Source organism: Saccopteryx leptura, chromosome 8 (genome assembly GCF_036850995.1).
Source record: "Saccopteryx leptura isolate mSacLep1 chromosome 8, mSacLep1_pri_phased_curated, whole genome shotgun sequence".
Lineage (NCBI taxonomy): Eukaryota > Metazoa > Chordata > Mammalia > Chiroptera > Emballonuridae > Saccopteryx > Saccopteryx leptura.
The window spans coordinates 7455008-7481282 of record NC_089510.1 but is presented as its reverse complement, the minus strand read 5'-3'; the positions used below and the strand labels follow the sequence as shown (position 1 = coordinate 7481282).

General features: G+C 49.2%; 1 protein-coding gene across 1 annotated transcript; it reads left to right on the top strand.

Annotated features, from left to right (window-relative positions):
- The first annotated feature begins 267 nt into the window (after nt 1-267).
- Nucleotides 268-25407, top strand: LOC136379994 (transmembrane 4 L6 family member 4). The gene is made up of 5 exons (XM_066347744.1): nt 268-698; nt 1419-1508; nt 14600-14739; nt 21067-21256; nt 24920-25407. Exons 1-5 carry the CDS (start codon nt 525-527, stop codon nt 24935-24937), a joined length of 612 nt encoding a protein of 203 aa, XP_066203841.1. The 5' UTR covers nt 268-524; the 3' UTR covers nt 24938-25407.
- The last annotated feature ends 868 nt before the right edge of the window (nt 25408-26275 follow it).

Below are 26275 nucleotides of genomic sequence, written 5' to 3'. Positions count from 1 at the left end.
GAGGTGCTCTCCACCACCAAGTTCTCCGGCCCCTGCGTTTCGCTAGGATGCCACTCAACTGTCGGGTGATTTATAAAGAGCCCGCGGGGGAAGTGTGTCTGTATGTGGGTGGGGGCGCTGTCAGATCAAAGGTGCGGTCGTTCCCAGCGCTGTCTGTTCCAGCCTGGGTTCGATCGCAGCAAGTGTGTCTTGTCTGCCCTAGTGGATTATTAACAGAGGTTATTGGTCTCCATGGCAAAATGATAGCTCTGAACCTAATCTCATTTACGGGGGTGCAAGGGGGGAAGAAAGAAAGACTCCAGGTCGGGAAGAGCGTATAAATACCCATCAGCGTCGAGCCTCTGCGGTACTGGAGAAGCTGAAGCAACGCCCCGGACGCAGGTCACCGGCTGACTCTCTTCTCAGCTGCAGAGCACAGACGGGCCTGGGGACGTTTACTGGGACCTGCGGCCGATCGCTCGCGAGAGCCCGTGAAGGAGGCAGCGAAGGGCCGCTCTCCCTGCCCTGTGCCACCCGTCCCCGGCATGTGCACCGGGAGCTGTGCCAAGTGCCTGGGGGGCACCCTCATCCCCCTCACGGTGTTCAGCTTGCTGGCCAACATCCTGTTGTTCTTCCCCGGAGGGAAAGTGATCGACGACAAGGATCACCTTTCTAATGAAGTCTGGTATTTTGGAGGGATACTAGGAGGCGGAGTCCTGGTGAGTAGGAAAGCCTGGAGGTCCCCCTGAGGGAGGTGTGCCCCCCATTCTTCTAGACTTGGGCACCTGCTGACCAGCAGGAGACTTGGGGGCTGACCGAAGCCCGAGCATTGCACAATGCCAGTGCCTTTGTTTTCCCTTCTCCGGTGGGACCGGAGGAGGACGTGTCCCCTAAATGTACTGGGTAACTTAAACTTGGGCCTGCCAGTTGTTCTCGTGAGCCGTTAAATTCCAGGAACCACACTGCAGGTCACAGAAGTGCTTTAATCCAACAAGAGAGGAGGGAGCTGGGACATGTGAGGGGTGTGGGGAGCGGAAACAGACTTTCTAGCAAATAGATTGAGTGAAAAGCACCAAGAGCAGGAGGTAGGTGTCAGTGGATTCCTCTCCACGCGTGCACGAGGCACTCCTTACCCCTTGTTTCCAACAGCGACTGGGGGCTGCTGCCTTAGAGAGCACCTCCCATAGCAATCAAGAACTGCCATCCGAATAGAAGTTCAGGGTGTCTTGAAATCCTGCTCCATTGACACTGCAGTCAGGCCAGTGACACCTAAGTACTTAGTAACAATCATCCAGGCCGCCACTGCCATGCTGCTAGTTCCTGCCATACCCTTTGGCCACCAAGTCCCACGTCAGGGCTGTGCCTCCTCACACAGACTGGCAGGGGTGGGTCCTCCCTTCACTCCAAGACCCATCCTGAGCGGCTTCTCTTGCTGGCAGATGATCTTCCCTGCGCTGGTGTTCCTGGGCCTGAAGAACAATGACTGCTGTGGTTGCTGTGGCAACGAGAGCTGCGGGAAGAGGTTTGCGGTGAGTGACCAGGGGGTGCACACCAGGATTATTCCAGGGCGCACTGTCCCCTTGTGGGGGCGTCTCGTGGGTGGGGGACGAATAACCAGCAAGGAGGACTCTGGGGACAGCTGTTGCCGGACAGACGGAATTCTTCCTGTGGGTGCAAAGTAACAATGACGATACATTGTAAAATACCAGCGCCCTCCTCCTTGTCGTGCACGACTACCATTGTGTGTGTTATTTCTTATTTATATTTTTATTGAGTTTATTGGGGTGACGTTAGTGTATAAAGTTAAGTAGTTTCCGGGTGTGACTGGCACTTTCGGTCTTACGAGCAAGCAGGGGCGTCCGAGCTGGGGCCCCGCCGTGTGGTCACATGAGGAACCCAGGCCGGGAAGGCGGAGACGGGGCTCGACCTCCCCACGAGAGGCCTGAGACCTTAGACCCGTCCCTCCCTTCTCCTTCTCCGTCCATCTGCGAAGGGGGCTGGGACAATAACGGAGGGTAAAGTCGTCTCCACGGTAACCCCTGAAACGCCCCGCCCCCCGCACGGCCCACACCCCGCCTCCCGCCCAGCCCTTCCCACTTCTCCGGGGATTTCGCCTCAGGACTTCCAACTTCGGGTGGGCAGCCAGCCAGCCTTCTTGCAGATGGACAGAGCGATGAGGCGTCCCCGTTCCAGAGTTGGGGGACAGGAGAGAATTCTGGGCCGCGGGGTCGGCTCCGCTGCTACAGCAGGGCATGGCCCTGGCGGCTCTCTGCCCTGTCCGCTCGCCTGGGCTGTAGGGCGCTGGGTTGGACTAGCGCTGAATTGCCCGGGTCTGGGGCACACTCTGCTACAACACAGATGTGCTCTCTTTTCCAATAACGCGGAAAGTTATTTCCTTTTCGATTCCCCTTCAACCCTTTAATTCCGTCATGAAAAAAAAAAAATCTATTGTATGGGAAAAAAAAGTGTTTACTATTTCTCAGCTCTCATAACCTCCCTTTTTAACAAAAGGAGAACAAGTCTCCAGCTCCGAGAATGCAAGCAAGCAAGAATTCAATAACATGATGTTCTGCTTGCTAAAGATTCTAGATTTGATTCAGATGATACAAATGAAGGAAAGAGAAAAGCGTTAAAAGTTCAAGTACAGCGATGTGGCAAAGGGCAGGGAGGCGGGGATGGCGCGGGGTGGCGGGGAGGCCGAGGATGGCGCGGGGTGGCGGGGAGGCCGAGGATGGCGCGGGGTGGCGGGGAGGCCGGCTCCTGCTCCAGTCTCCCGAGGTTCACTGTCCACCTAGGGACACCGACCCCAGTGATGAACTAGACACACTCACCTTCCCTTCTTAAAGGGAAAGTTCTCTGTTCTGAAGCTAATCCTGTTGCCATTCTTGCTCACCGTACTTGCTCATTTTTTTTTTAAGTCAGTGGATGGGATATAGACAGACTTCCACATGCACCCCAACTGGGATTCACCCTGCAAGCTCCTACCTGGGGTGCTCTGGCCATCTAGGGCTGTTGCTCAGAAACCAAGCTATTTTTAGCACCTGGGGCAGAGGCTCCAGGGAGCCATCCTCAGTGCAGAGGGCCAAGCACAGGGGGCCAATTGTCTCAAACCAATGTAGCCATGACTATGAGAGGGATACAGAGAGGGGGTGGGGAGGGGTGAAGAAGCAGATGGTCGCTTCTCCTATGTGCCCTAAGAATTGAACCCGGGATGTCCATACTCTAAGCCGTTGCTCTACCACTGAGCTAACTGGCCAGGGTCCATATTTGCTCATTTATAAATTAAAGAATATTTACTGCGCACACCTGAAGGCCTGAGGCTGGTGCACTGTGCACAGCACACGGATTTCCACATGAGGTCATAGATCATGAACACATCCCCTTTACACCATCAGAAGTCCCAAGTAAGCACTGAGTAGTGGAGTCACCTTTACATCGTCATTCACAAAAAGACGTAAAATAACCAGAAATTATTAATATAATTATATGGCATGTGTTATATATAATGTAATATTTTATGTAATTAAGATTAAGAGGAAATACCTAACTCATTCTTTGCTTGAAATATAATCCTGCTCTACTTGGGAGACTTTGTCGTAGATGAGCATTTGAAAGAAAATAGCAGTGAAGGAAATTAGATGAAGAGATAAAGGACTCACTGTTTAGTCTACCAGCTCATTTCCTGGTGTTGAATAGAGCTGAAGATCGGCCCATTAAAACAGCGTTTTGATGATCTGTGGTTTATATACAACCACAGTGAGAAGTGCAACAACATTCAAAGGATTGTGCAAAACTTGTTTATTAATTAGATTTAAGCAAAGCGCAAGAGGAAGGCCCCAAATCCTGTTTTCACGAGTGCAGGTGAGTCAATATGACCCGAATGTCTGCTGCCGGTTCAGTCCTCCCTCTGAGCTCCCTAAACCACCCCCCACCCCCCCCACGTGGGGCCTGCCCTTGGGGGGAGGTGCGGCTGTCACCTCCAAACCACTGGCTGACTGTCCCCAGGCCAGTGCCCATCAGAGGACCAGCCAGGCCAGGCTGTCAGCTCAGGCACCAGCCACAGCTGCCCTGGACCAGGGGCCACCGCGCTCCAGGTGGCCAGCAGGCCCTTTCTGGTTTTTGTTTTGTTTGCTTGTAATCAGCTGCCAGCTTCTAAAGATAGAGTTCACTAGAAGTGTCTGGAAACCCTACTACTTTTCCAGAAATTAAAAAGCTGCCGTGGTGTCCCTGAGCCTGCACTCGGCACAATGGGCACTGGGGGAGGCGGAGCCTCTGTGTGCCGTCCCCGCCCACCCCGGAGGGCCACTGAGCCACGTCCCTGCTCTGGAGCCTCCTTCAGTTTTGTTCTGGGGATCTGGGGCCACGCAGCAGCCATTTCATAAAGAAAGGTATTACACACATTTGTCAGACGGAAAGAAAAGAGCTGCAGCAGGATTTGACGGGCGCTCTAGAGCTGGAAGACGGGTCCTTTCCCACAGACTCACAGCCTTCCCCTCAGGCGTTTCAAGAACTCTGCTTCTTAAACCTTGCTGGGTACAAAGGCCCGTGAGGTATAAACAGACCAGGCCGAGGGCTGGGGGCTCCATCCTGCTGCTATCTGCACAGCCTTTTGCTCTGTCCTGTCCTGACCTCCCTCTCCTCTCCTTTGTTATGTCTTTCTGGAGTTTCCAGAAGCTAGCTGTCTCATTTTTTTTCTTTTCTTGAGTGGTAACACCAGGAATAAAAATTGACAGTGGGCCCTGGCCAGTTGGCTCAATGGATAGAGCATCAGGCTAGCCTGCAGAAGTCCCAGGTTTGAACCCCAGTCACAGCACACATGAGAAGCAACCATCTACTTCTCTCCCCCTCCCTCTCCCTCTTCTCTCCCTCTTCCCCTCCAACAGCCAGTGGCTCAATTGGTCCTAGTGTCAGCCCCAGGTGCTGAGGATAGCTTGGTTGGTCCGAGCATCGGACCTAGATGGGGGTTGCCAGGTAGATCCCAGCCTGGGTGCATGCAGTTCTCCTTCTCCCCCCTCTCGCTTAAAACCCACAAATCAACAGTGGAGCAGGCTGCGGTGCCCGCAGAGCTGGGGAAAGTTGTGAGCTCGCCTGGCTGACACGTTTGTGGTGAACTAGGAAATGGAGGCGCCCCCTGCTCTGAGGCAGAGCCCCCAGCTCCAGGCTCCGCAGTTTCATAAACCAGATGCGAGGCAAGCTGAGGGGACGTCCCGGGGCTGTGACAGCCTGACCGAGGATTGCTCTCAGGGCTCAGCCTCTTCCCCCCCAGACCGGAGTTTCCCGTGCCCTCGAACCCGGACAGAAATGGGTCCCTCAGGGTCCACCGGGACAGCGAATGCATTTCATCAGTTCATTCATGTTGAGTACGTGCTTTAACGCGAGCCTGCAGAAGACCCTGACTCAGAGAGCCTCTTTAGTAGAGGATGAGGGCGGAGTCACAGAGGAGATGTGGGCGGCCCTCGGGCTTGCTCGCTGGTGTGCCAGCTGCCAGCACTTCGCCTGATGAGTGTGTGAGCGCGTGGCAGAGGCCCGTGTGCATAGCCCGTATAAGGCTACGGCTGCTTGCACTCGGGGGGGGGGTTGCGGCTGCACGATGTGCCTTCCTGCCCGCCCCTGGGAGGGGCCGTTTTGCTGTTTGTTTGCCCAAGAGGCGGTTTCCCCTGCCTGTGTGCTTGTCCGCCGTTGTGTGACTTTATTAAACGGGATGGCCCAGCACTTTCCAGGTCCACAGTTTCTCTACCATCCGCCCAAATCCAGTGTGGACCTGCCTGGCCTCGGCCCTGGCATGACAGGGGATATATTAGGGAGGCGGGCCTTCCAGCACCCTTCAGTCCCATCCCGGGAAGGCCCACCCCACTCGCAGGCGGGTTCGGATGACCTCAGGTCTGCGGGCTAGGACGGGTTCCAGCCGGTCCTAAAGGAGCGTTCACATTGCAGAGTCCTCCCCAGCGCCCCCTAGAGGGGCCCCGGGTGAGCACGTCTGAAGTGAGCTTTTTAGCCACTTTCAGGGGGACATGAGACAGTTCTTTTAAAATAACAAACTTGTAAGAAAAAAACACAGTACGGCACCCGCCTGCGTCACTAGATGATTTCTATGCTGTAAAATGGATCGTGGCCCTCGCTACCTTGCCTAAGAACAGCGCAGGGCTTGGGGGAGGATGTTTAAGCCCCAGCGTGCAGGGAAGGGGAGGGTAGTGCCAAGGGCCTGGGGCACTGAGGACGCGAGAGTCCTCCATCCCTCGGGTCGGGTCAAGTCAAGGCTTCCTCAGGAGGGACTGCAGGTGATTTCCAAACTTTCAGGTTCATCTCTCATGAAATCTCAGCAGGTGAGCATTAAACACCCCGCTTGATAAATAAATAAAAAATATGAGGCACATAAACATGATGACTTTTTGACTGCAGCACCCTCTCCGCCATCCTTCCCCCTTCCCTAGCATGGCCAGAAATACAAAAAATTAATGTTTTAAGGCAAAAAAAAACAAAACAACCCACCCCACTTCCAGTAATCGCTATGTGTCTCTGAGAATAATGGCTCAGAGGAGCCTGCACGCCCTCCCACCTCCCAGAGGTGTTTCTCCAACTCGTTGCCAGCGCCCAGGTCTCCAGACACCATGCCCGCACACCACCCGCCTCTCCTCCCTTCCCAGCCCCCCGGTGCCTCTTCCTTCTGGCTCAGCAAACGCAAGCCCACGCCTGACCAAGCACCCACCGCCGACAGGGGCAGGGCTGGGGTCGGACCCCAGGTGGTCTGCCTCCAGACCCCAACAGAGGAGGTGGTCTTAAGGCTGACAAGTGGTGAGTGAGTCAGAGGGCACCTGACGAGAGGGCGTCTCTGCCTTCCGTTCCGGGGGGAGAGTTTACAGCCTACACACACACACATTTCTTTATCAGTGTGGACAGAACGGGTGTGTTGAACATCCGTAAGCGAGTTCGCCTGTTTGCTTTTATTTTCCTGCTCGGAGTTATGCTCTCCGTACATGTGGCAAACGAGAGTGTGTGAGGATATGATAACCACAGCACTGTACTATAATAATGACATTCACGACGGGCTGGCTAGGGACCTGCGAAATCATCTGAAACTTGGAACTAGGCGGAAGAGGTTACTGGGTATGCTGAACGTAACCCACCTGGGGCCATGTGATTTTCTAGGTGTGTCCCTTTGATGCCCTATTCACTGTTAGCGAGATGATCTCTCTCAGGCAGGGACTTATTACTGAACCTTCCTTTACAAAACAGAGATGGCAACCTCAGAAAGTTTAGCTTCTGAGGGGGCAGCCAGGACTCACACCCAACTCGGCCTGCCTGGAATTCATGTCCATGACCAAGACACTCTAGTGTCCCTCTCTAGGATTTACTCATTAGGTGGAAAAACATTTCCGGCCCTGGCCAGTTGGCTCAGCGGTAGAGCGTCGGCCTGGCGTGCGGAGGACCCAGGTTCAATTCCCGGCCAGGGCACATAGGAGAAGAGCCCATTTGCTTCTCCACTCCCGCCCCCTCCTTCCTCTCTGTCTCTCTCTTCCCCTCCCGCAGCCAAGGCTCCATTGGAGCAAAGATGGCCTGGGCGCTGGGGATGGCTCCTTGGCCTCTGCCCCAGGCGCTAGAGTGGCTCTGGTCATGGCAGAGCGACGCCCGGAGGGGCAGAGCATCGCCCCCTGGTGGGCAGAGTGTCGCCCCTGGTGGGCGTGCGGGGTGGATCCCAGTTGGGCGCATGTGGGAGTCTGACTGTCTCTCCCCATTTCCAGCTTCAGAAAAGTACAAAAAAACCCCAAAAACAAACAAAAAAAAACATTTCCATGGTGCAGAGGCTACGGAGGAAGCTTCCGATTCCTGACTCCGACTCTGGTCCCCCCTTTCTCCTGCCCCGCCCCCCACAGGCTACCACTGTTCCCCAATATTGTGTCTTCTTCCAGGTATATTCCAAGCCGCTTGCCTGGCTACTTTATTTATTTATTTATTTATTTATTATTATTATTTTTTTTTTTTTGTATTTTTCTGAAGCTGGAAATGGGGAGAGACAGACAGACTCCCACGTGCACCCGACCAGGATCCACCCGGCACGCCCACCAGGGGCGACGCTCTGCCCACCAGGGGGCGATGCTCTGCCCCTCCGGGGCGTCGCTCTGCCGTGACCAGAGCCACTCTAGCGCCTGGGGCAGAGGCCAAGGAGCCATCCCCAGCGCCTAGGCCATCTTTGCTCAAGTGGAGCCTTGGCTGCGGGAGAGGAAGAGAGAGACAGAGAGGAAAGAGGGGGGTGGGGGTGGAGAAGCAAATGGGCGCTTCTCCTATGTGCCCTGGCCGGGAATCGAACCCGGCTCCCCCGCACGCCAGGCCAACGCTCTACCGCTGAGCCAACCAGCCAGGGCCTGCCTGGCTACTTTAAACATCACCAGTTAGAGTGTCTGGTCTCTAACGTGTTCAACCTGATTTCACTAACTTTTCTTTTAACGTGAAAAATTATGTATCTTGAAACCCATGATAAAGTTTCTCCATGCTAGTTTGGACCACGACGATATCTCTGAGTAGTGAATTTGGCAAGTTCTAAAGGCTGCTGAGCCTAAGATGACTGATCGCAGAGTGACACAAAAGTGCACCTTGCTTCACGAGTTTCATCTGGAAACGTTATGAAAAGTCAGTTTGAGGTGGTTGTTTTGCTCATTTTAAGGTGAGATATTTCAAATTGGAATATAAAAACAGAACACCCCACCTGTGGCTTTTATGAAGCTGTAGCTCGAGACCACATTTTCTTCAGATCACTTTATAAAGAAATAAAATGTTATTGGTTTGATGGAGAGCCACCATGTTTCTCTCCTCTCTGACATTTCCCTCCCTCCCGGGAGTGCCCATCATCGCTGTCCATGGGAGAATATCCAAACCGGCTGAGAATTGGTATAGAGCGTTTCCTGAAGTCGCACAGAGGACACGGCAGGAGGCAAGATCTCAAGTGCTCCAAGGAATGACCGTTTCTCCACTTCTTTTATACATTTGGAATTAAGGAGGGAACGTAAGGAAGATCCCAGGGAAGTAGAAGAAGGCAAGCCAGTTAAATCTCTATGATTAGAGTACAGGGTAGTTAGCAAGAACTGGTGCTCCCCTGAGGGGGGTTACATCTCCAAGAGGTCTGGAAAAGAGGCGTTTCCCACGTGTGTTCATCTAGATGCGCAAGCAGGTGGATGGAGAAGGGGAAGGGGAAGAGAAACTTCCTTTAGCCTGGGGCGAGGCTACCCGCCTTACTTAAGGGCCAGCTGGCAATGTATGATCAGATCACCCTGTGAGTGACTTTCCACCTGATTTGTTACACAGCTCCTTTTCATCTGCTTCATAAGTTCAGCGCAGACACTAGCCAGGCATTGTTTTAAACTTTTACTACAAAAACTCCAGTTTTCAATGTTCTAGGTAGAGTACGCTGTTCGATACAACGGCCACTGCCCACCTGTGTCTCTGAGCACATGAAGGGCGACTCCTCTAAACAGAGACGCCCCGTCAGCGTAAAATACACAGCAGAGTTCAAAAACGTACAGCAACAAGAATGTAAAGTATCTCTCTGGTCATTCTTATCCTGACTACATGTTAAATGATAATAGTTCAGACATATTGAGTTAAAGAAAAAAAAAAAAATATATATATATATATATCATTTTTTTACTTTTTTAATGGTGGTTATTGGATAATATTAAATTATATATGCGTATACAGGGTGAGACAAAAATGGGTTTACAGTTGTGAGTATGTGACCAAGCTTATTCTTGTAGCATTGTTTATTCATTACTGTATTATTTTCCGTATGAACGACTGTAAACCTACTTTTGCTCCACTCTGTATACACAATCAACATGATTTCATTGGACAGTGTTTACAGTGGAAACTCTTTGGAAACATGAAAAAAAAAGTCTCATTGATATTTTATGTTAACCTGGTTTTTCATTTATTTAGACTTGCCTAAAATAAAGAGTGTTTGCCTTCACGCTCACTCTTTGTGTCTGTAAACATTGGCTGGCTAGAATGTTCCCGGGCCGATATCTAAAACCTTGCTCAGTTCACACCGCGGCCACAGCACAAGTCCGATTTCTCCTCTCACTTAACAACAGATGTTGACATCCTGACTTGCTCGAATTCAAGGGACCGTCTAGAATTCCCCCACCGCTCTCTTCTGTTTACCACAGGAAGCTGAGGTCAGAGAGGTGGACCCGGGTGGTGCAGAGACGGCTGGGAGCCAGGTCTTCTCAGACTTCCAAATTGCTTTCCTAAATAATGCAGTCACTCCTTTCCATTGCACCAACGTTAGATACTCTTCTTAGCCACCAATGGTGTCCTGGTTCCTGACTGCTAATTAGAACTCAAGATCAAGAGTCAAGTAAGCAAAAAAGATCGTTTTTTTATGTGCCATTATATTTCTGTGCGAGAACCAAGGCAACATACAAACAACAGGGGTCTGGTGTTCGCGCAGTGCGTCATGGGGGGAGCGTGTGTATTTGGGGGAGTGGAGGGTGCAGGACACGGGGCTGGGAGGGAGGAGACCCGGTCCCGGATCCAGCTCAGCCTCCTTCTGGATGTGAAACTCCATTATTCCATAGATTTCGGTTGCCCGGGTGCCCTCAGATCCTCTGCACTCGCAAACACCACCCCCAGCATATACGTTGTGATAATATGGTTAGTAGCACATGGAGGGAAAAGGGAGTACATGACAGTGAACTTAGATGATCACATCGGATTTCTGCAATAAACCTTCAAGTAAGCTTTATCATGCCCGTTTTATAGATGGAAAAACTAAGGCTCCAAGGATATATGTACATTATGCAGAGTCAACAGAGAAAAGTGGCAATGCTGAGATTTGAGCCTGGGTCTGCTGACTTTTAAAACTCTTCTGCTTTGCAAGTGGCAATCACCTGCAGATCACGTTGTAGCTCGTACCGAGTGGCCTCAGGCAGGGCATAAGCAACAGCTGAGGTTGGCCTAAACAAGAACCCCTCCTGTCAACAAACATCCAGTGGCCAGCTTATAAACCACATCAGAGCACCACCCAACCATCTTCACAAATATCATACCCAGTGGGCAAACAGCAGGGACGAGGACCCCGCTAAAGCAAGTCTTGCTCTGTAGGGTCAGTCCCTGCATAATAGCTTCTTCACCATGGTCATGGCCAGTCCTCACAACTTATCAGCCCAAGGGTCATTCCCTCCCATTGACATTCCAATGGCAATCATGGCTCAACTATGGACAACAGGAGGGCATACACAACTCACACAGGGGACAAACCTGGAGCACCTGGCTCAGATGACCAGAAAGACCATGCCACTGGACCTCACAGGACACCTACTACCTAAGGCCACTCTCCCAAGATTGGGAGATGTAGCAGCCCTACTTAACACATAGAAACAAACACAGGGAGACAGCCAAGATAAGGAGAAACAGAAACACGTCCCAAATGAAAAAACAGAACAAAACTCCAGAAAAGAACTGGGGAAAAGAGGGACAAGCAGTCTACCACATGCAGCGTATGAACCACTAGTTATCAGGATGCTCAACAATCTCAGCAAGAACCGCAACAAAGACATTAGGAAACCTAAAACTGGAGATAAGAAACAAACAAACAAAAAACAGAAACGAAGAATACAAAAACTGAAATAAAGACCACTCGAAAAAAATCAACAACACATTAGATGAAGCAGAAGATCAAATCAGTGACTGGAAGACAAGGAAGCAGAAAACACCCAATCAGAGCAGCAAAAAGAAAAAAGAACCCAAAACATGAGCATAGTTTAAGAGACCTCTGGGACAACATCAAGCATACCAACATTCCTACCATAGGGTACCAAAAAGAGAGGAAAAAGAATACAGAATTGAAAACCTATCTGAAGAAATAATGACAGGGCCCTGGCCAGTTGGCTCAGTAGTAAAGCATCGGCCTGCTGTGTGGATGTCCCAAGTTCAATTCCCGGTCAAGGCACACAGGAGAAGCGACCATCTGCTTCTCCACCTCTCCCCCTTCTCTCTCTCTCTCTCTTTCCCTCCTGCAGCCATGGCTTGATTGGTTCGAGTGCATTGGTCCCAGACCCTGAGGATGGTTCCATGGAGCCTCTGCCTCAAGAGCTAAAGATAGCACAACTGTGAGCATGACCCCAGATGGGGTTGCTGGGTGGATCCCGGTCAGGGCACATGCGAGAGTCTGTCTATCTCTCTTCCTCTCACTTGAAAAAAGAAGAAGAAGGAGAAAGAGAATAAAGAAATAATGACAAAAAATAAAAACAACAAGAACAAAACAAAACAAAAAACTGCCTTAACCTGAAGAAGACAATAGACAAGCCTGAGGAGTACAGAGGAGCCAAACCGGATGAAACCAAAGAGGCCACACCAAGACACATTGTAATTAAAATGCCGCAAGGTCGAGACCAAAACAGAATCGTAAAAGCAGCAAAAGAAAAACAATGAGTGGCCTACAACAAATCTTCCATAAGACTGTCAGCTGATTTATTAATAAAAACATTGCAGGCCAGAAGGGATTGGCAGAAAATATTCAAAGTGATTAAAATCAACAAAGGACCTACAACCAAGAGTATTCAACACAGCAAAGCCATTATTTAGAATCTAAGGACAAATAAAGAGATTCCCAGACAGGATAAGGCTAAAGGAGTTCATCACCACCAAACCAGTATTACAAAAATGTTAAAGGGACTTCTTTAAGAAGAAGGAAAAAAAAATAAAAAAAATATAAATAATACAATGGCAATAACTAGATGTCTGTCAACAAATACTTTAAATGTAAATGGAGTAAATACTCTAATCAATAGGGTGGTTAAATGGATAAGAAAACATGATTCATGTATAGGCTGCCTACAAGAGATTCATTTCAGATCAGAAGATACACAAAGACCGAAAGTAAAGTAATGGAAAAAGATATTTCATAAAAATGGACTCCAAAAAAAGCTGAGGTAGCAATGCCTATACCAGACAAAATAGACTTTCAAACAAAAGTTATAACAAAAGACAAAGAAGGACCCAGCAATCCCACTTCTGAGTATTTATCCAAAGAAACCCAAAACACTAATTTGAAAAGACATATGCACCCATGTGTTCATTGCAGCCAAGGTATTGAAGCAACCTGAGTGTCCATCAATAGACAAACTGATAAAGAAATAGTGGTGCATAGACACAATGGAATATTACTTAGCCATAAAAAAGGAATGTGATCTTACAATTTGTGATAGCATCAATAGACCTAGAGGGTATTTTGCTCAGCAAAATAAGTCAGACAGAGAAAGACAAATACCATATAATCTCATTTGTACATGGAATCTAAAAAACAAAATAAATGAACAAACAAAACAGAAACGAATTCATAGACATGGAAACATTTTGATGGTTGCCAGATGGGAGGGGCATTGGAGGGATGGAGGAAAAGGAAGAAGGGATTCAGTAGCACAAATTGGTAGTTAGAGATATAACATACAGCACAGGAGTATAGTCAGTAACATTGTAATAACTATGTGTGGTGCCCCGTGGGTATAAGATTTATTAGGCTGATCCCTTCATAAGCTATATAAATGTTTGACCTCTATGCTGTACACCTGAAACTAATAAAATATAAATAATATATAATATGTAATATAAAATTTACATATAATATAAATTTATTTATCAACTATAAATAAAAAATAAAAAATTATTTTTAAGAAAAAAAGTCTATGCTTTGCACATCTTCATGCTGCCAAAGCAAAGGAGGTGATATTTTCTACTTCTATTTCTAAAATTATTAATGTTTTTACACTACTCTTACTGTTGTTTAGAATAGACATTGTATCTCCCTGGGCATAATACTTTTTACCATCAGAGACAGTTTGCTTGGATGGGCTCCAGGATTTTTTTTCTGCTTTTCATATTATAAATTTTTTTTTTATTTTATAATTTATAAAGAAAGTTGCTAATACAATCTATTTTCAGTAAGTAATCCCTGTCATATGAAAACATTTAAAAGAACTGGAATGGTTGGGCTTGTTTAACTCAAGGAAGAGAAAACTTTCAGGGGACAGAAAGAGTGGAGAGATATGAAATATAAAATACACTTCTTTAAGATATAAAATGTCCAGGTATTTTTAAAGACTGCTACCACATGGGAGAAAGATTGGATTCAATCTTTTGACCTCAAGAAATGTAACTACAACCAGTGAGGAAATTTTCTAGACTTCTACTCTTTCTGATAAGCAGCCCTTGCCTGCTGCGTAAGACCACGGAGTGACTTAGTCTCAGTGAGATGTTTACGCCAGAAAACCTTTGAGATCACTTCCCATTGTAATATTCTTTGATTCTATAATAGACTGTCTTTCATATTAGCCCTGCAAAGGAGATTCTATACTTAACAAGATTGAAAACCTTGATTCAGATGTATCAAATCGTAATTAGCACTTCAGTCATCAATGAATAGGTGAAAAAAAATACGGGTGAGGTAAAGAAGGGGATGTGAGACACCAAATTTCATCCTAGGAGACCCCAGCGGCTCCATCTCCTCTAAACACTGGCTTCTATCTGCAACCCCGCTGGAGTCACCGCGCTCAACAACAGGCTGGTGAGGGGTGTGGACAGCCACCAGTGGACGCCTTATGAACCTGGCTGTCTCTCTCTTCTCTTTCAGATGTTCACGTCCACAATATTTGCTGTGATTGGATTCCTGGGTGCTGGGTATTCATTTATCACCTCAGCCATCTCCATCAACAAGGGGCCGAAATGTCTCATGGGCAATAATGACACATGGGGCTACCCCTTCCAAGACGGGTAAGGTGCACCCTGCAATTCCCACCTGTCACCACAAGGGGCACAGTCGGGTTCATGGCCCAGGGGAGAGACTGCCCCCGTGTCCGACATCTTACCCCACAAGCCTGGGGCATGCCGCCCTCCGAGGCAGAGCTGGGGCTGTGAGCTGTGCGCTGGACAGAAGCTGCTCCAGGGCTCACCCCTCACGGCTCTGTAGACGGAGACCGGGAGCGATGGCGACGGGGTGGGGCACCTCAGCTGGCCTCAGGGAAGGGGATTGGCGGTGTCTGCGCTGACATGCGAACCGCATCAGCAGACACGTGGGACAACGAACAACATTAGTGAACAGAGCAGTGGCTTCCACGGCAAAGCTCAGCACAGAGAGCAAGAATGATCCCTCACTCACAGGGCTCCGTGGCTTTCCCTCGTCCCCCGGATGCTCTATAACCCAACAATGTCGGAGGTGCCAGTCGACAGCAAGTGACATTAGAATCCTTGTAGATCCTTCATGACATTTATGTTAGTGGAACTCATTAAAATAACACCATGTTTTCAGGGTACTCTGTAGGTTAGAAAGACCTTTCTTTTTTCTCTAACAAATTTATAATTTAATATCCACAGTAACCCCAAAAGGTAATTTAGTACCTGCCGACACAGGGTTAATAAATGTGACTTGCTCCAAGTCAGAGGGCTCGCTGGGCAGGGTCGGGGTTCAGACTCACGTCCTCCGACTCCCAGGCTGGGTCCTTTTATATTACACATCCTCTGCCGCCTGCCTGCAGTCCAGTACGGTAGCCAGGAGTCATATGTAGCTATTTAAATATTTTATTTATTTTATTATTTTATTTTATTTTAGCAAGAGAGAAACAGGAAGGGAGAGAGATGAGAAGCATCAGTTCGTAGTTGTGGCACTTTAGTTGTTCATTGATTGCTTTCTCATATGTGCCTTGATAGGGGGGCTCCAGCTGAGCCAGTGATCCCTTGCTCAAGCCAGCGACCTTGGGCTTTAGCCAGTGACCACGGGATCATGTCGATGAGCTCATGCTCAAGCTAGCGACCCCGCGCTCAAGCCGGCGACCTCAGGGTTTCAAACATGTATCCTCTGTGTCCCAGGTCAGTGCTCTATCCACTGCGCCACCACCTGGTCAGGCTGTAGATATTTAAATTTAGATTTAGATTTAAATGAAATAAAATTAAAAATTCCTCAGCCGCATTAGCCATGCTCCAAATCCTCAGTGGCCGCGCATGTCTGGTAGTGACCGTATTGAACATCACAAACACAGGACAGTTCCTGCGCAGACGCCAGTGTCCACGGGAGCGCGGCCGTCTCTGCTCTGTTCACCACGGCAGCCTCTCCGCCCAGCTCAGTGACGGACACTTCCGGAGGGTCAGTGTCCACGGGAGCGCGGCCGTCTCTGCTCTGTTCACCACGGCAGCCCCTCCGCCCAGCTCAGTGACGGGCACTTCCGGAGGGTCAGTGTCCACGGGAGCGGGGCCATCTCTGCTCTGTTCACCACGGCAGCCCCTCCGCCCAGCTCAGTGACGGACACTTCCGGAGGGTCAGGCACGGCCGGTGTGAGGTCCTCCTGCACGGGGCGGATGCATTCGTTACTAGAAAATCGATAGGATGCCAACCGATGAACTCAACCCCCTTTATTAATTCACAGCGACAAGTTAACCGCAGAGTGGGCTTCTGATGGGGCAGGTGGCAGTCCTGGTTCTGTTATGATCCAAGGTCTTGGTGTGTTCACAAGTTCACTTGAATGTCATCCCCACCCTCGTCCGTAGTTAACCAGGAACACAAGGCCTCTAGGATCCTCCCGTCTCAGACAGGGCCACCCAATGCGCTGACGCCCTCTCCTCTGACAGAGGACTGGTGTGGCCCCACTGCCATGGCAGGCCGTGTGCTTTCACTGAACCACAGTGTAGGGTACAGGTGATAGTGTAAGGTACAGGTGATAGTGTAAGGTACAGGTGACAGTGTAGGGGACAGATGACAGTGTAAGGTACAGGTGATAGGCACCAGCGCAGAGTTAGACACAGTTTTTATATTTATTGTTATGTAAATAATACTATCCGTGATGAGCTTGAATTCAATTAGAGTAAATCTAAGTCCAAACAAAGGAGGGAGACAGGAAGCAGAGCAGACACCAAGTCCCACTCCAAGGCAGGACAACCGTCTCCGACGTCTGACGTCCAGGGCGTCACACCTCCTTTGGCGCGCTCCCGCCCTGCTCGTGGTGCAGAGGGATGATGGCCTAGCTCAGGAGAGCGACGCTGGTCTGTGAGCCGGCCAGCCCCGGAGCTATCAGCCGGGGGAGGGACAGGAAACCAGCCTGCCACGTCCTCTGTGTTTGCCCCCCCCCCCCAGCGAAGCAAGCTCTCATTTCCGTCACAACCCGTGTCACGTGTGTCGCTCTCTGGGGGACGCTGTCATGCATGTTATTGGAGCTGCTCCCCGCAACAACTGACTCGTCCATTAATAGGTATCAGATTCGAGAAGTTTAATCGTGAAAACAAAGCGGAGTAAACTTTGCAGGCAAGCAGGGGCCTTGCAGAATTCTCTGCCCTCTCGATGGCTTTGACAAGGCGCTGTGGGGAGAAAGGTCCAAATGCCCAGACATCGGCACAGCGGCTTCACACGATCATATGACCAAAACTGCTGTGCAGTGTAGGCTTGTATCACACAGCCGTGTCCGCCACACTTTCCAGGTGATTTACAGGGTAAGAGCGGTTTTGACCATTCGTGGTTTTGTCCCTCTTGCCCTGACTTTAGAATTTGGTTCCGCATAAGATACAAGGTGCGAGCTGTGGCCCAGTGGGCACAGCTGGGCTTTCAGGACGGTGGACCCAGGCAAGGAGCGTCTCACCGCACCCTGCGCCAGCTGGCGCACCTGCCCGGCGTACCCGTCTTCTACGTCCCGCGGCCTCTCTGCGGAGACCAGAATTCACATCACAGTCCTCGTGGACTTTAGGTCCCTCAGCAAGCAGAGGCCTGTCTATAACGACGATTGAAGTTTATAAAATGCTTTCCCTCACGTTTCATTTGCTCCTCCGAAAAAGCTTATGAGATTGTGAACCCTCCTTCCCAGGAGATAGTTGAGGCCCAGAGAGTTGACAAGTGACTCGCCTGAAACAATACTGTTTCTTAGAGACAGAAGCCTGAACCCAAGTTTCCTGACTCCAAGTCCCAGGGCTTTATCTTGGCCACCACGGACTATGGCGGGCACCCTCTGATCTTTGTATAGATTCCACCGAGCAAAGCCTCAGGGGGCTCCCACCTCCTGTTTTTTTATTGGGCCGTGGACTCTTGTCCATTGGATCCCAGTGTGTGACCAGAGCAGCAGCTGTCGCCGCAGCTGTGATGCTAACACACACACATACACGGCTGCATAACGAGCAGAAAAGAGACATCGCTGTCCAAGCCCAAACGACAGGACCAAACGTCAGCAGTGGCAGCCGCTTCTTCCTCCTCTTCCTCTTCCTCCTGTTCATGATTAGGTCCAAGAATGTCCCAGGCATGACCTCAATGAAACTTCCTAGTAAACCCGAGAAGAATTCTTAACCCTAAAAGCAGAAAAATGAAGAACAAAATGTTGTACCAAGGGCTCCCCAGCTAGTAATTAGTATATAGAAGGAGAATTAATTAACAAACAAAGAGAATGGAAACACGTGGCCACAGCCTACGTTGTGCCGGAGCTGTCCCAGCTCAGAGCAAGGACAGCAGCTCCTCCTGACCCGATGCAGAAGGTGCTGGCTGCCGTCGGCCCAGTGCCTGGAACACAGCAGGTCGCAGGGTGTCAAACTCCCTGTGCCGGAACTGGGGACAGACACAGGGGACAAGGTCGCTGCCCCTGTGAGTGCACAGACACGGAAAGAAGACAGGCACGTGGCCAGATGATGACGCAGAGTGCTGGGAAGCTATAAGGGGACCAGCGCCAGCTGAGGGCAGGAGGGCGTCAGGACTGCCCAGAGGAGTGGCACCTGAGGTGGCCAGGCTGAGTGACCAGGCTGAGTGGACAGGCTGAGTGGCCATGCAGAGCGGGCCAGGCAGAGTGGACAGGCTGAGTGGCCAGGCAGAGTGGACAGGCTGAGTGGGCCATGTGGAGTGGACAGGCTGAGTGGACGGGCTGAGTGGTGAGGCTCCCCTGCAGCTGCAGGAAGTGAGTTGCATGAAATGCACGGCACTCCTTTCCAAGTTTGGGGATGGCTGCAGCTTGGGTGGAAATGCCCTTTAGGAGAATGGAGGCTTTGAGACCCTGCTCAGGATGAAGGCAGTCTGCCTGAGCGCCCCCTGCTGCCCAGAATGTGGAAACACAGTCAGTTCCCAGTACCATGAAGTCAGAGGCTGCCTCTCACCTGAAGTTGGAGAGTTGGGCACAGCCATCACTGGCAGGCTCTCTGAGAGCCCCAGAACAGAGAGATTGGGGGCAAGAAGGGCCTGGAATGGCCATCCATGGTGGTTTGTGAGGGCGGAGGAGGCAGCAGGCCTGGGACCCTGTGAGCGTTTGATCTCACCACCAGGAGGTGCTGTCGTCCCACCACTGCACACGCCCGGGAAGAGGCAGAGAACTTGGGTCTGACGAGCTCTTCTTCTCAGCATCTTTTCTTTACCAAGTGTACCTGGACAATCCTGTCTCTCTGTGACTGGTGACCAGCATCCAGTGCACAAAGTGTCAAACCAGAAGTCCATGGAGAAATACAGAGCAGAGAGACAAGTGTTTGAAAAGAACAACTTCTGAAACGAGCTCTTACACAACAATGCATAAGGGGTATTATCTCAGTGGACTCCCACAGGAGGGGTGGTTTGCAGTGTATTTTATAGATGAAGAGTCTGACACGGCCCGTGGGAAAGGGATGGGGGCGGGTACAAGTACATGTATGAGGAATCCACAGTCAGTAAGAGGAAGGCTTGCGTTCAAACCCAAGTCCCTGAACCCCAAACTACAGGCTCTTTCCTTTAGACCAGACGGCTCAGATTAAGTGAAAGAATAACAATTCTAGTGTTAATTAGTACTTACTATATGCTAGGCACTGTCCTAAGCACCTCACTGGTGTTAACTCATGTAATCCTCACAATAATATGCTTTTCATGGGTAATGCTATTCCCATTTTACCGATAGTCACACAGCTAGTGACCAGAGAACCTGTGCTCTTTGGGGAAAGGTCAGTCGATGCTATAAACAATGTTTTATGTTTAAAACAAGAGCAAAATGCTCATTCCTTTGTGCCCTCGACTGTGTGAAATGCCAAGGCGTCTTCCTTCATTGCAAAGATTTTTCAGATTTTAACATGGAATATATCAAAATTAGTGTGTGCTGATTCATTGAATCAATCAGAAACAGGAGCCTGAAGACTCGGTGGGGGGGGGGGGTGTTGATGTAACGACCACATGCAGACAGGTTCCCACTGAGGCCTGAGCGGACAGAGGAGGCTTAAAGGAAGGGGGAGACCCTCTGTGGCTCTGAGAATGTGAGGAGGAATGACAGTTCCCCAGAGCAGGGCCGCCTTCCTGCCGTTCTTGGTGAAGACAGCGTCCTTCACACGACCCCTTCACGGCACGGGGCCCTGGGCGTCCCAGAGGGCTCCTGACGAGCAGAGTCCACGAGTGGACTGCAGTTCTCCCACTTCAGAGTGTCTGGAAAATATGTATAACGGCCGCAGATTACTTAGTGCTTTTCATGAATTCAATCTTTCTCGTGTGACATTCCCACAGGTTAACAAATATATGGTTGAGTCAGATTCACAAGTTGGCTAGAATTAGACCTTTAAAAAATCAAGAGAAGTAAGGACCTTTGACTGTAAGACATAATTGTACCTTACATGGCCACTAGACTGGACAAGTAATTTGTCCAAAGTCCAAGTGGTCCCAAATGACAACAGGCGGGACAAAGTCCAGGAACCGTCGTGAGACTCCTCTCGTGGAGAGCCTTCCTCCTCCTGGCTCCCTCCTAGGTATTGAGTTTTCCCGTTCTCTTGGTCAGCTCACAAAAATCACTCTGTCACTGAGTAGCTGTGTGACCTTGGAGCAAGTCGCTTCACCTCTCTGGGCCTCAATTTCTAATTTGTGAAAAAGACAAGAACCTTAAGGTTTCTCTGAGAAATGAAAGAGTTACTATGTGTAAAATGTCTGGAACAGGGTCTAACCCCTACCTAGTACCTGGTTGATGAAAATGTTAGGCATTATTGTTAAACCTCTTGTTTTCGTGGGATATTTTTCTTATGGAGCATTATGTTTTGGATAGGAAGTATTGCAGACGAAAAAATTATGAAGGTGCCTCTCTGGTCTAGGGCATTGCCTACTTTTCATACATGTCTCCGTCCCCACCCCACTCGTGTTCCGGACAGGGATTACCTGAGCAACGAAGGCTTGTGGAGCCAGTGCTTGAAGCCGGAAGAGGTGGTTCCCTGGAACCTGACCCTCTTCTCCATCCTGCTGATCACGGGAGGGGTCCAGATGATTCTCTGCGCCATCCAGGTGGTCAACGGCCTCCTGGGGACCCTGTGTGGGGACTGCCAGTGCTGCGGCTGCTGCGGGGTAAGTGGAGATCTTGGTCCTTACTTCTCAGGAGCAGGGGGCCGAGGCTGGCCTCCAGCGCTCACGGAGGACACGGGGGAGGGGGTGGCTACAGAAAGCGGAGCCAGGAGGCGGGGCAGTGCAGGCAGCCCCTTCCGCCACCCAGGGAAACGGTGACTTCCTGTTGCCGGAACCCGGCACTCGGCTCTCTGTGCCTGGTAACAGGCCCAGGCTGCAGCTGACCAGACGTGTTTTAGCTCCACACCCAGCTGACCATAGTCCTGGGGGCAGAGGACTGCACACCCCCCCCCCCAGAAATGTATACTAATGTCCTCTGAGCCTCCCAGGAGGTGGGCTTCTGTCCTCTGCTCATAGTGTCAGCAGTTACACCTCCCAGTCTGGCCCGAAGTGTTCTCACCATTCCCTCACTGAGCCGTACAGAGGGTTAGAGCTGCCAGGTTCCATGGGGAACACCACTGCAGGGTGTTTTCTTGTCCCTGGAAAAGAAAAGGATGCACCATTAAAAACAAACAATATATATATATATATATATATATATATATATATATATTGATAAGGTTTCTGATATAAAAAAAGAAATATTTTTAAAGTAGAGGGTGAAGGAAAATCGCAAAGGATTCAGTTTCAGAACTGATTGTAAATTATCAGCTAGAATGTAAAAAATAACAATAAACTTATGGGCAGAAGACAGTGTATTTATTTCATCTACTGAGCAGATCTGATCAGGCGATTATTTGTACAGGAGAGTCAAGAAAACACAAATACTACAGATAGAAAAAAAGACTAAAGGATATCCCACCAGTATATTAAATGCAGCTGTCTGTGGGTAAAAAACTTCCACTTGCTTTCGTTCTTTCTACTTTATATTATTCAATAAAGGTTTAACAGTTATATATTTTAAAATGCAAAAAAGTAAATGAAAAGTTCAAAAATCCCGATAAAATGCATGTATTACAAATAAATTTTACTATTGGCTTTTTTCTATAAATTTTAAATTCTATTGTGTTTAAAGTTTTGGTCAATAAGCACAATAGGAGAGAAAAGAAAACTACCAGTGAGTTATTCATCAAAATTATTTTTACGATAGCAGTAAGAATATCGAGCATTTGAATCTTCTTTTTTTTTGTGTGTGTGTATTTTTCCTAAGTTGGAAACGGGGAGGCAGTCAGACAGACTCCCACATGCGCCCGACTGGGATCCACCCAGCATGCCCACCAGGGGGCGATGCTCTGCCCATCTTGGGGCGTCGCTCTGCCGCAACCAGAGCCATTATAGCGCCTGAGGCAGAGGCCACAGAGCCATCCCCAGCGCCCGGGCAAACTTTGCTCCAATGGAGCCCTGGCTGCAGGAGGGGAAGAGAGAGACAGAGAGGAAGGAGAGGGGGAGGGGTGGAGAAGCAGATGGGCGCTTCTCCTATGTGCCCTGGCTGGGAATCGAACCTGGGACTCCTGCACGCCAGGCCGATGCTCTACCACTGAGCCAACCGGCCAGGGCCATTTGAATCTTCTTATGCCTCCAAAATGAATTCTTGCTTTCTAAAGCAGCTAATCTCAAGCAGCAATATTTATTTATTTATTTTTGCTATCACAGAACACAGTAACACTTTTTAATTGGGTAGCAAATTTTTATTGCAAGGTTTGTTGAAAATGCAACTGCTCTTTGAAAGGAAGTAAGTCTGAGGATTATCTATAAACGTAAAAATAAAACATACCCATAAATGTCAGTAAAGGACTGTTTTCAGTGAGTGTCATCTATTCAGATAATATATTTTAGCAATTTTTATGAATAAATTACTTGATAATCAAAAGTCAATAGATGGTGAATGAACCATGCTAGAATTTCTTCCCTCCCTCCCTTCCCCTTTTCTTCAACTTTTTATTTGGAGAACTTTAAATCTGCATAAAATACAGAAGAACAGTAGAATGAACACCGTACGTTTTCACCTAGATATACAAATTGTCCGTGTTTGCTCACTCTTCTCTATTTTAACCATTGGAAAGTAATTTGCAGACGCTGTGAAACTTGATTACTAAATTTGTTGCGTTTCTCAGTAGAGCTGCATTTTTTAAAACTCGGTCTGGTGAGGATTCCTTTCTGCATGCCAGCTTGCCTCTCCTAGAGCAGGTCACCCCCACCCTGCCCCCCAGGACCCTGTGGGGTCTCAGCAGCTCTTTAATGGCTGAGTTACCCAATCAAGCTGCCTGCCTACCTTGTCCGAGTCAGTTACCGCAGCCGCCTCTGCCGACCTTCTGCAGAGGGTGAGCGGATCAATGTTCATTCATTCAGCCAGAAGATATATACGGAGAGGTTCCTGGGCCTGGCACAGTCCCTGAGTGAGTAATAGACCAAAAAAGTGCTTTAAAAAGTCAAGCCACCTGACCGGTGATCAAGGCCAGCTGTGCAGCCTTGACCACGTCAGTTGCCCTCACCTGTCTTTTTGTAAAATGTGCTTGTTAAATTAAACCAACTTCCTGGGGTTGTTGACTGAGTGTCTAACATGGGGTGCTTAACATACATTCATTTGAAGAATTAGAAGGCTCAGTACACAGTACTGACTGTTATTTGCTAAGAGTATGAAAATATAGCTCCCAGAAGAGCAATGTAATCTCTGGATTTAACCTCCCTGGGTTTGAATCCTGGCTCTTCTACTTGGCTGTGGCTTTAGAGACATCAACTGAGCTCTCTGCGCCTCTTATAGAAATTATTTGGCCCTGGTCAGTTGGCTCAGTGGATAGAGCATACAGACATCCCAAGTTCTATACCCAGTCAGGGCACACATGAGAAGAAACCATCTGCTGCTCCCTCCCGCCCTCTCTCCCTTCTCTCCCTTCTCTCCCTTCTCTCTCTCTCTCTCTCTCTCTCTCTCTCTCTCTCTCTCTCTTCCCCTCCTGCGGCCAGGGGCTCAGAGCATCAGCCCCAGGTGCTGAGGATAGCTCAGTTGATTTGAGCATTGGCCCCAGACAGGAGATGCTGGGTGGATTCTGGTTGGGATGCATGCGGGAGTCTGTCTCTCTATCTCCCCTCCTCTCATTTAAAAAAGAAATTATTATTATTATTATTATTATTTTCCAAAGTGAGAAGCAGGGAGGTAGTCAGACTCCTACATGGAATCCACATGGCATGCCCATCAGGAGGCGATGCTCTGCCCATCTGGGGCATTGCTCTATTGCAACCAGAGCCATTCTAGCACCTGAGGCAGAGGCCATGGAGCCATCCTCAGCACCCAGGCCAACTTTGCTCCAATGGAGCCTTGGCTGCGGGAGGGGAAGAGAGAGACAGAGAGGAAGGAGAGGGGGAGGGGTGGAGAAGCAGATGGTCACTTCTCCTGTGTGCCCTGGCTGATAATCAAACCCGGGACTTCCACACGCTGGGCGGATGCTCTACCACTGAGCCAACCAGCCAGGGTTGAAAGAAATTATTTTTAATAAAAAATGATGCAAAATAAAAAGAAGCTTCAACACCTATAATCTAAATGCAGTGAAGTAAGAGATTAAAGCTCGAAACAAAGTCAGACTCGTATAGAAAACATTCAGTAAGTAACCAACAGAGGGCAGGAGGAATTGGAGGAGAGAGGTGATGGGGAGGGGAAGGGAGAGGGGAGAGGGGCGAGGTGACGTGTGGGGGTGGAAATGTCATAATTAATGAACTCTTTCCACCTTCTAGGGAGATGGAGCGGTTTAAAGCTCTGGGACGGACTTCTCTAACTCGGCGGCGTGTGGGAAGAGACGATAAACCCAGTCTTCTGTGTTGGGGATCGTTGGTCTCCATCTGCTCCTGAACTCTCCCGGCTTAGGCAGGGCCCAGATATTCCTTCTCCTTTCCAACCCGCTTAGCGCAACTTGGAGTTCTATGTTCGCTTCAAGTAAAAAAACCTGTTGCGCACTTAACTTAAATTTCTGAATCTTTCAAATTAGTTTCCTTTTAGAATTGAAGAGCAGGTAAAAAGCTAACTTTTCACAGTGTTTTTCTTTAAGAATGAAGAATGGATGTCACATGCACCGCCACCCTGCTTCTTTGTATATACAGGTGTTTATGTCTTTGGAAGCTTAAAATAATTTGAAGGAGAGAAGAACTTTAAAAATGAGAAACTGAGACCAGCTTCTGCTGTCACTATTTAAGGGAATAAAGAATGACTGATGTGTTAAAAATAATTTTTATTTGGTGTCTTTTTGGTTAACATGTTTGAGTTCATTGTGACTACTGTATATTATCTTTTTATGTATCTTAACTCAAAATCATGATTCAGTGGTAATATAACAAAGATAATAAAGATGGTGAGTGTTTTGGGAGAGAGGGCAAAAAGGTTGAGTGAACTATACACCGCCTTTTCACCTTTCTACTAGTGCTTTCTTTGATCAAACAAAAGACAGTATTTTAAAAGTTGATTTTGGGAGGAGATCCAAGATGGCAGCAGAGTAGATGGATGTTACGCTCAACTCCTCCTGGGACCAAGCTGGAGTCACAACTACATTTAAGAACAATCCACCGGAATAATTCACTGGAGACTGGTTGAAGGGGAGTCTTCTGGCCAAGGACGCACAGGAAGTACCAGATGGAGACCGGGAGGAAGGGTGGAGAGCAGAAAGGGCCGGCTCCTCTCCTGTGGGAGCGACTGTGGTTCCAAAGGGACATCTCAGCCTTGGGGTGGGAGGGGGGACAGGCAGGGGAGCCTGAGAAGTGTGGGGCCTCATCCATCCCAAGCATGGATGCCCAGCCCAGAGCACCAAATCAGGAAGAGGTGCTGACACAGACTGCAGCTGTGAAAAGCAGTGGGGTTGCTACCTGCCGGAAGAGGTGGAAGTCCACAGCGATGCAGACACTCTCTGAAGAGGCCAACGCCATGTGGAGGAGCGCTGGCCTGGTCATGTGCCGCCCTAGGGGAACCGTTAGTTTTATCCCGGAAACCGACCGTGTTTTGCATGTAGGAAGTGCTCACTAATCGCGGGTCGAATGCACCAATATGTGCACGAACAATTATCGACCCGTCACTGCAGTGACAGACTCGTGTTTAATTGACCC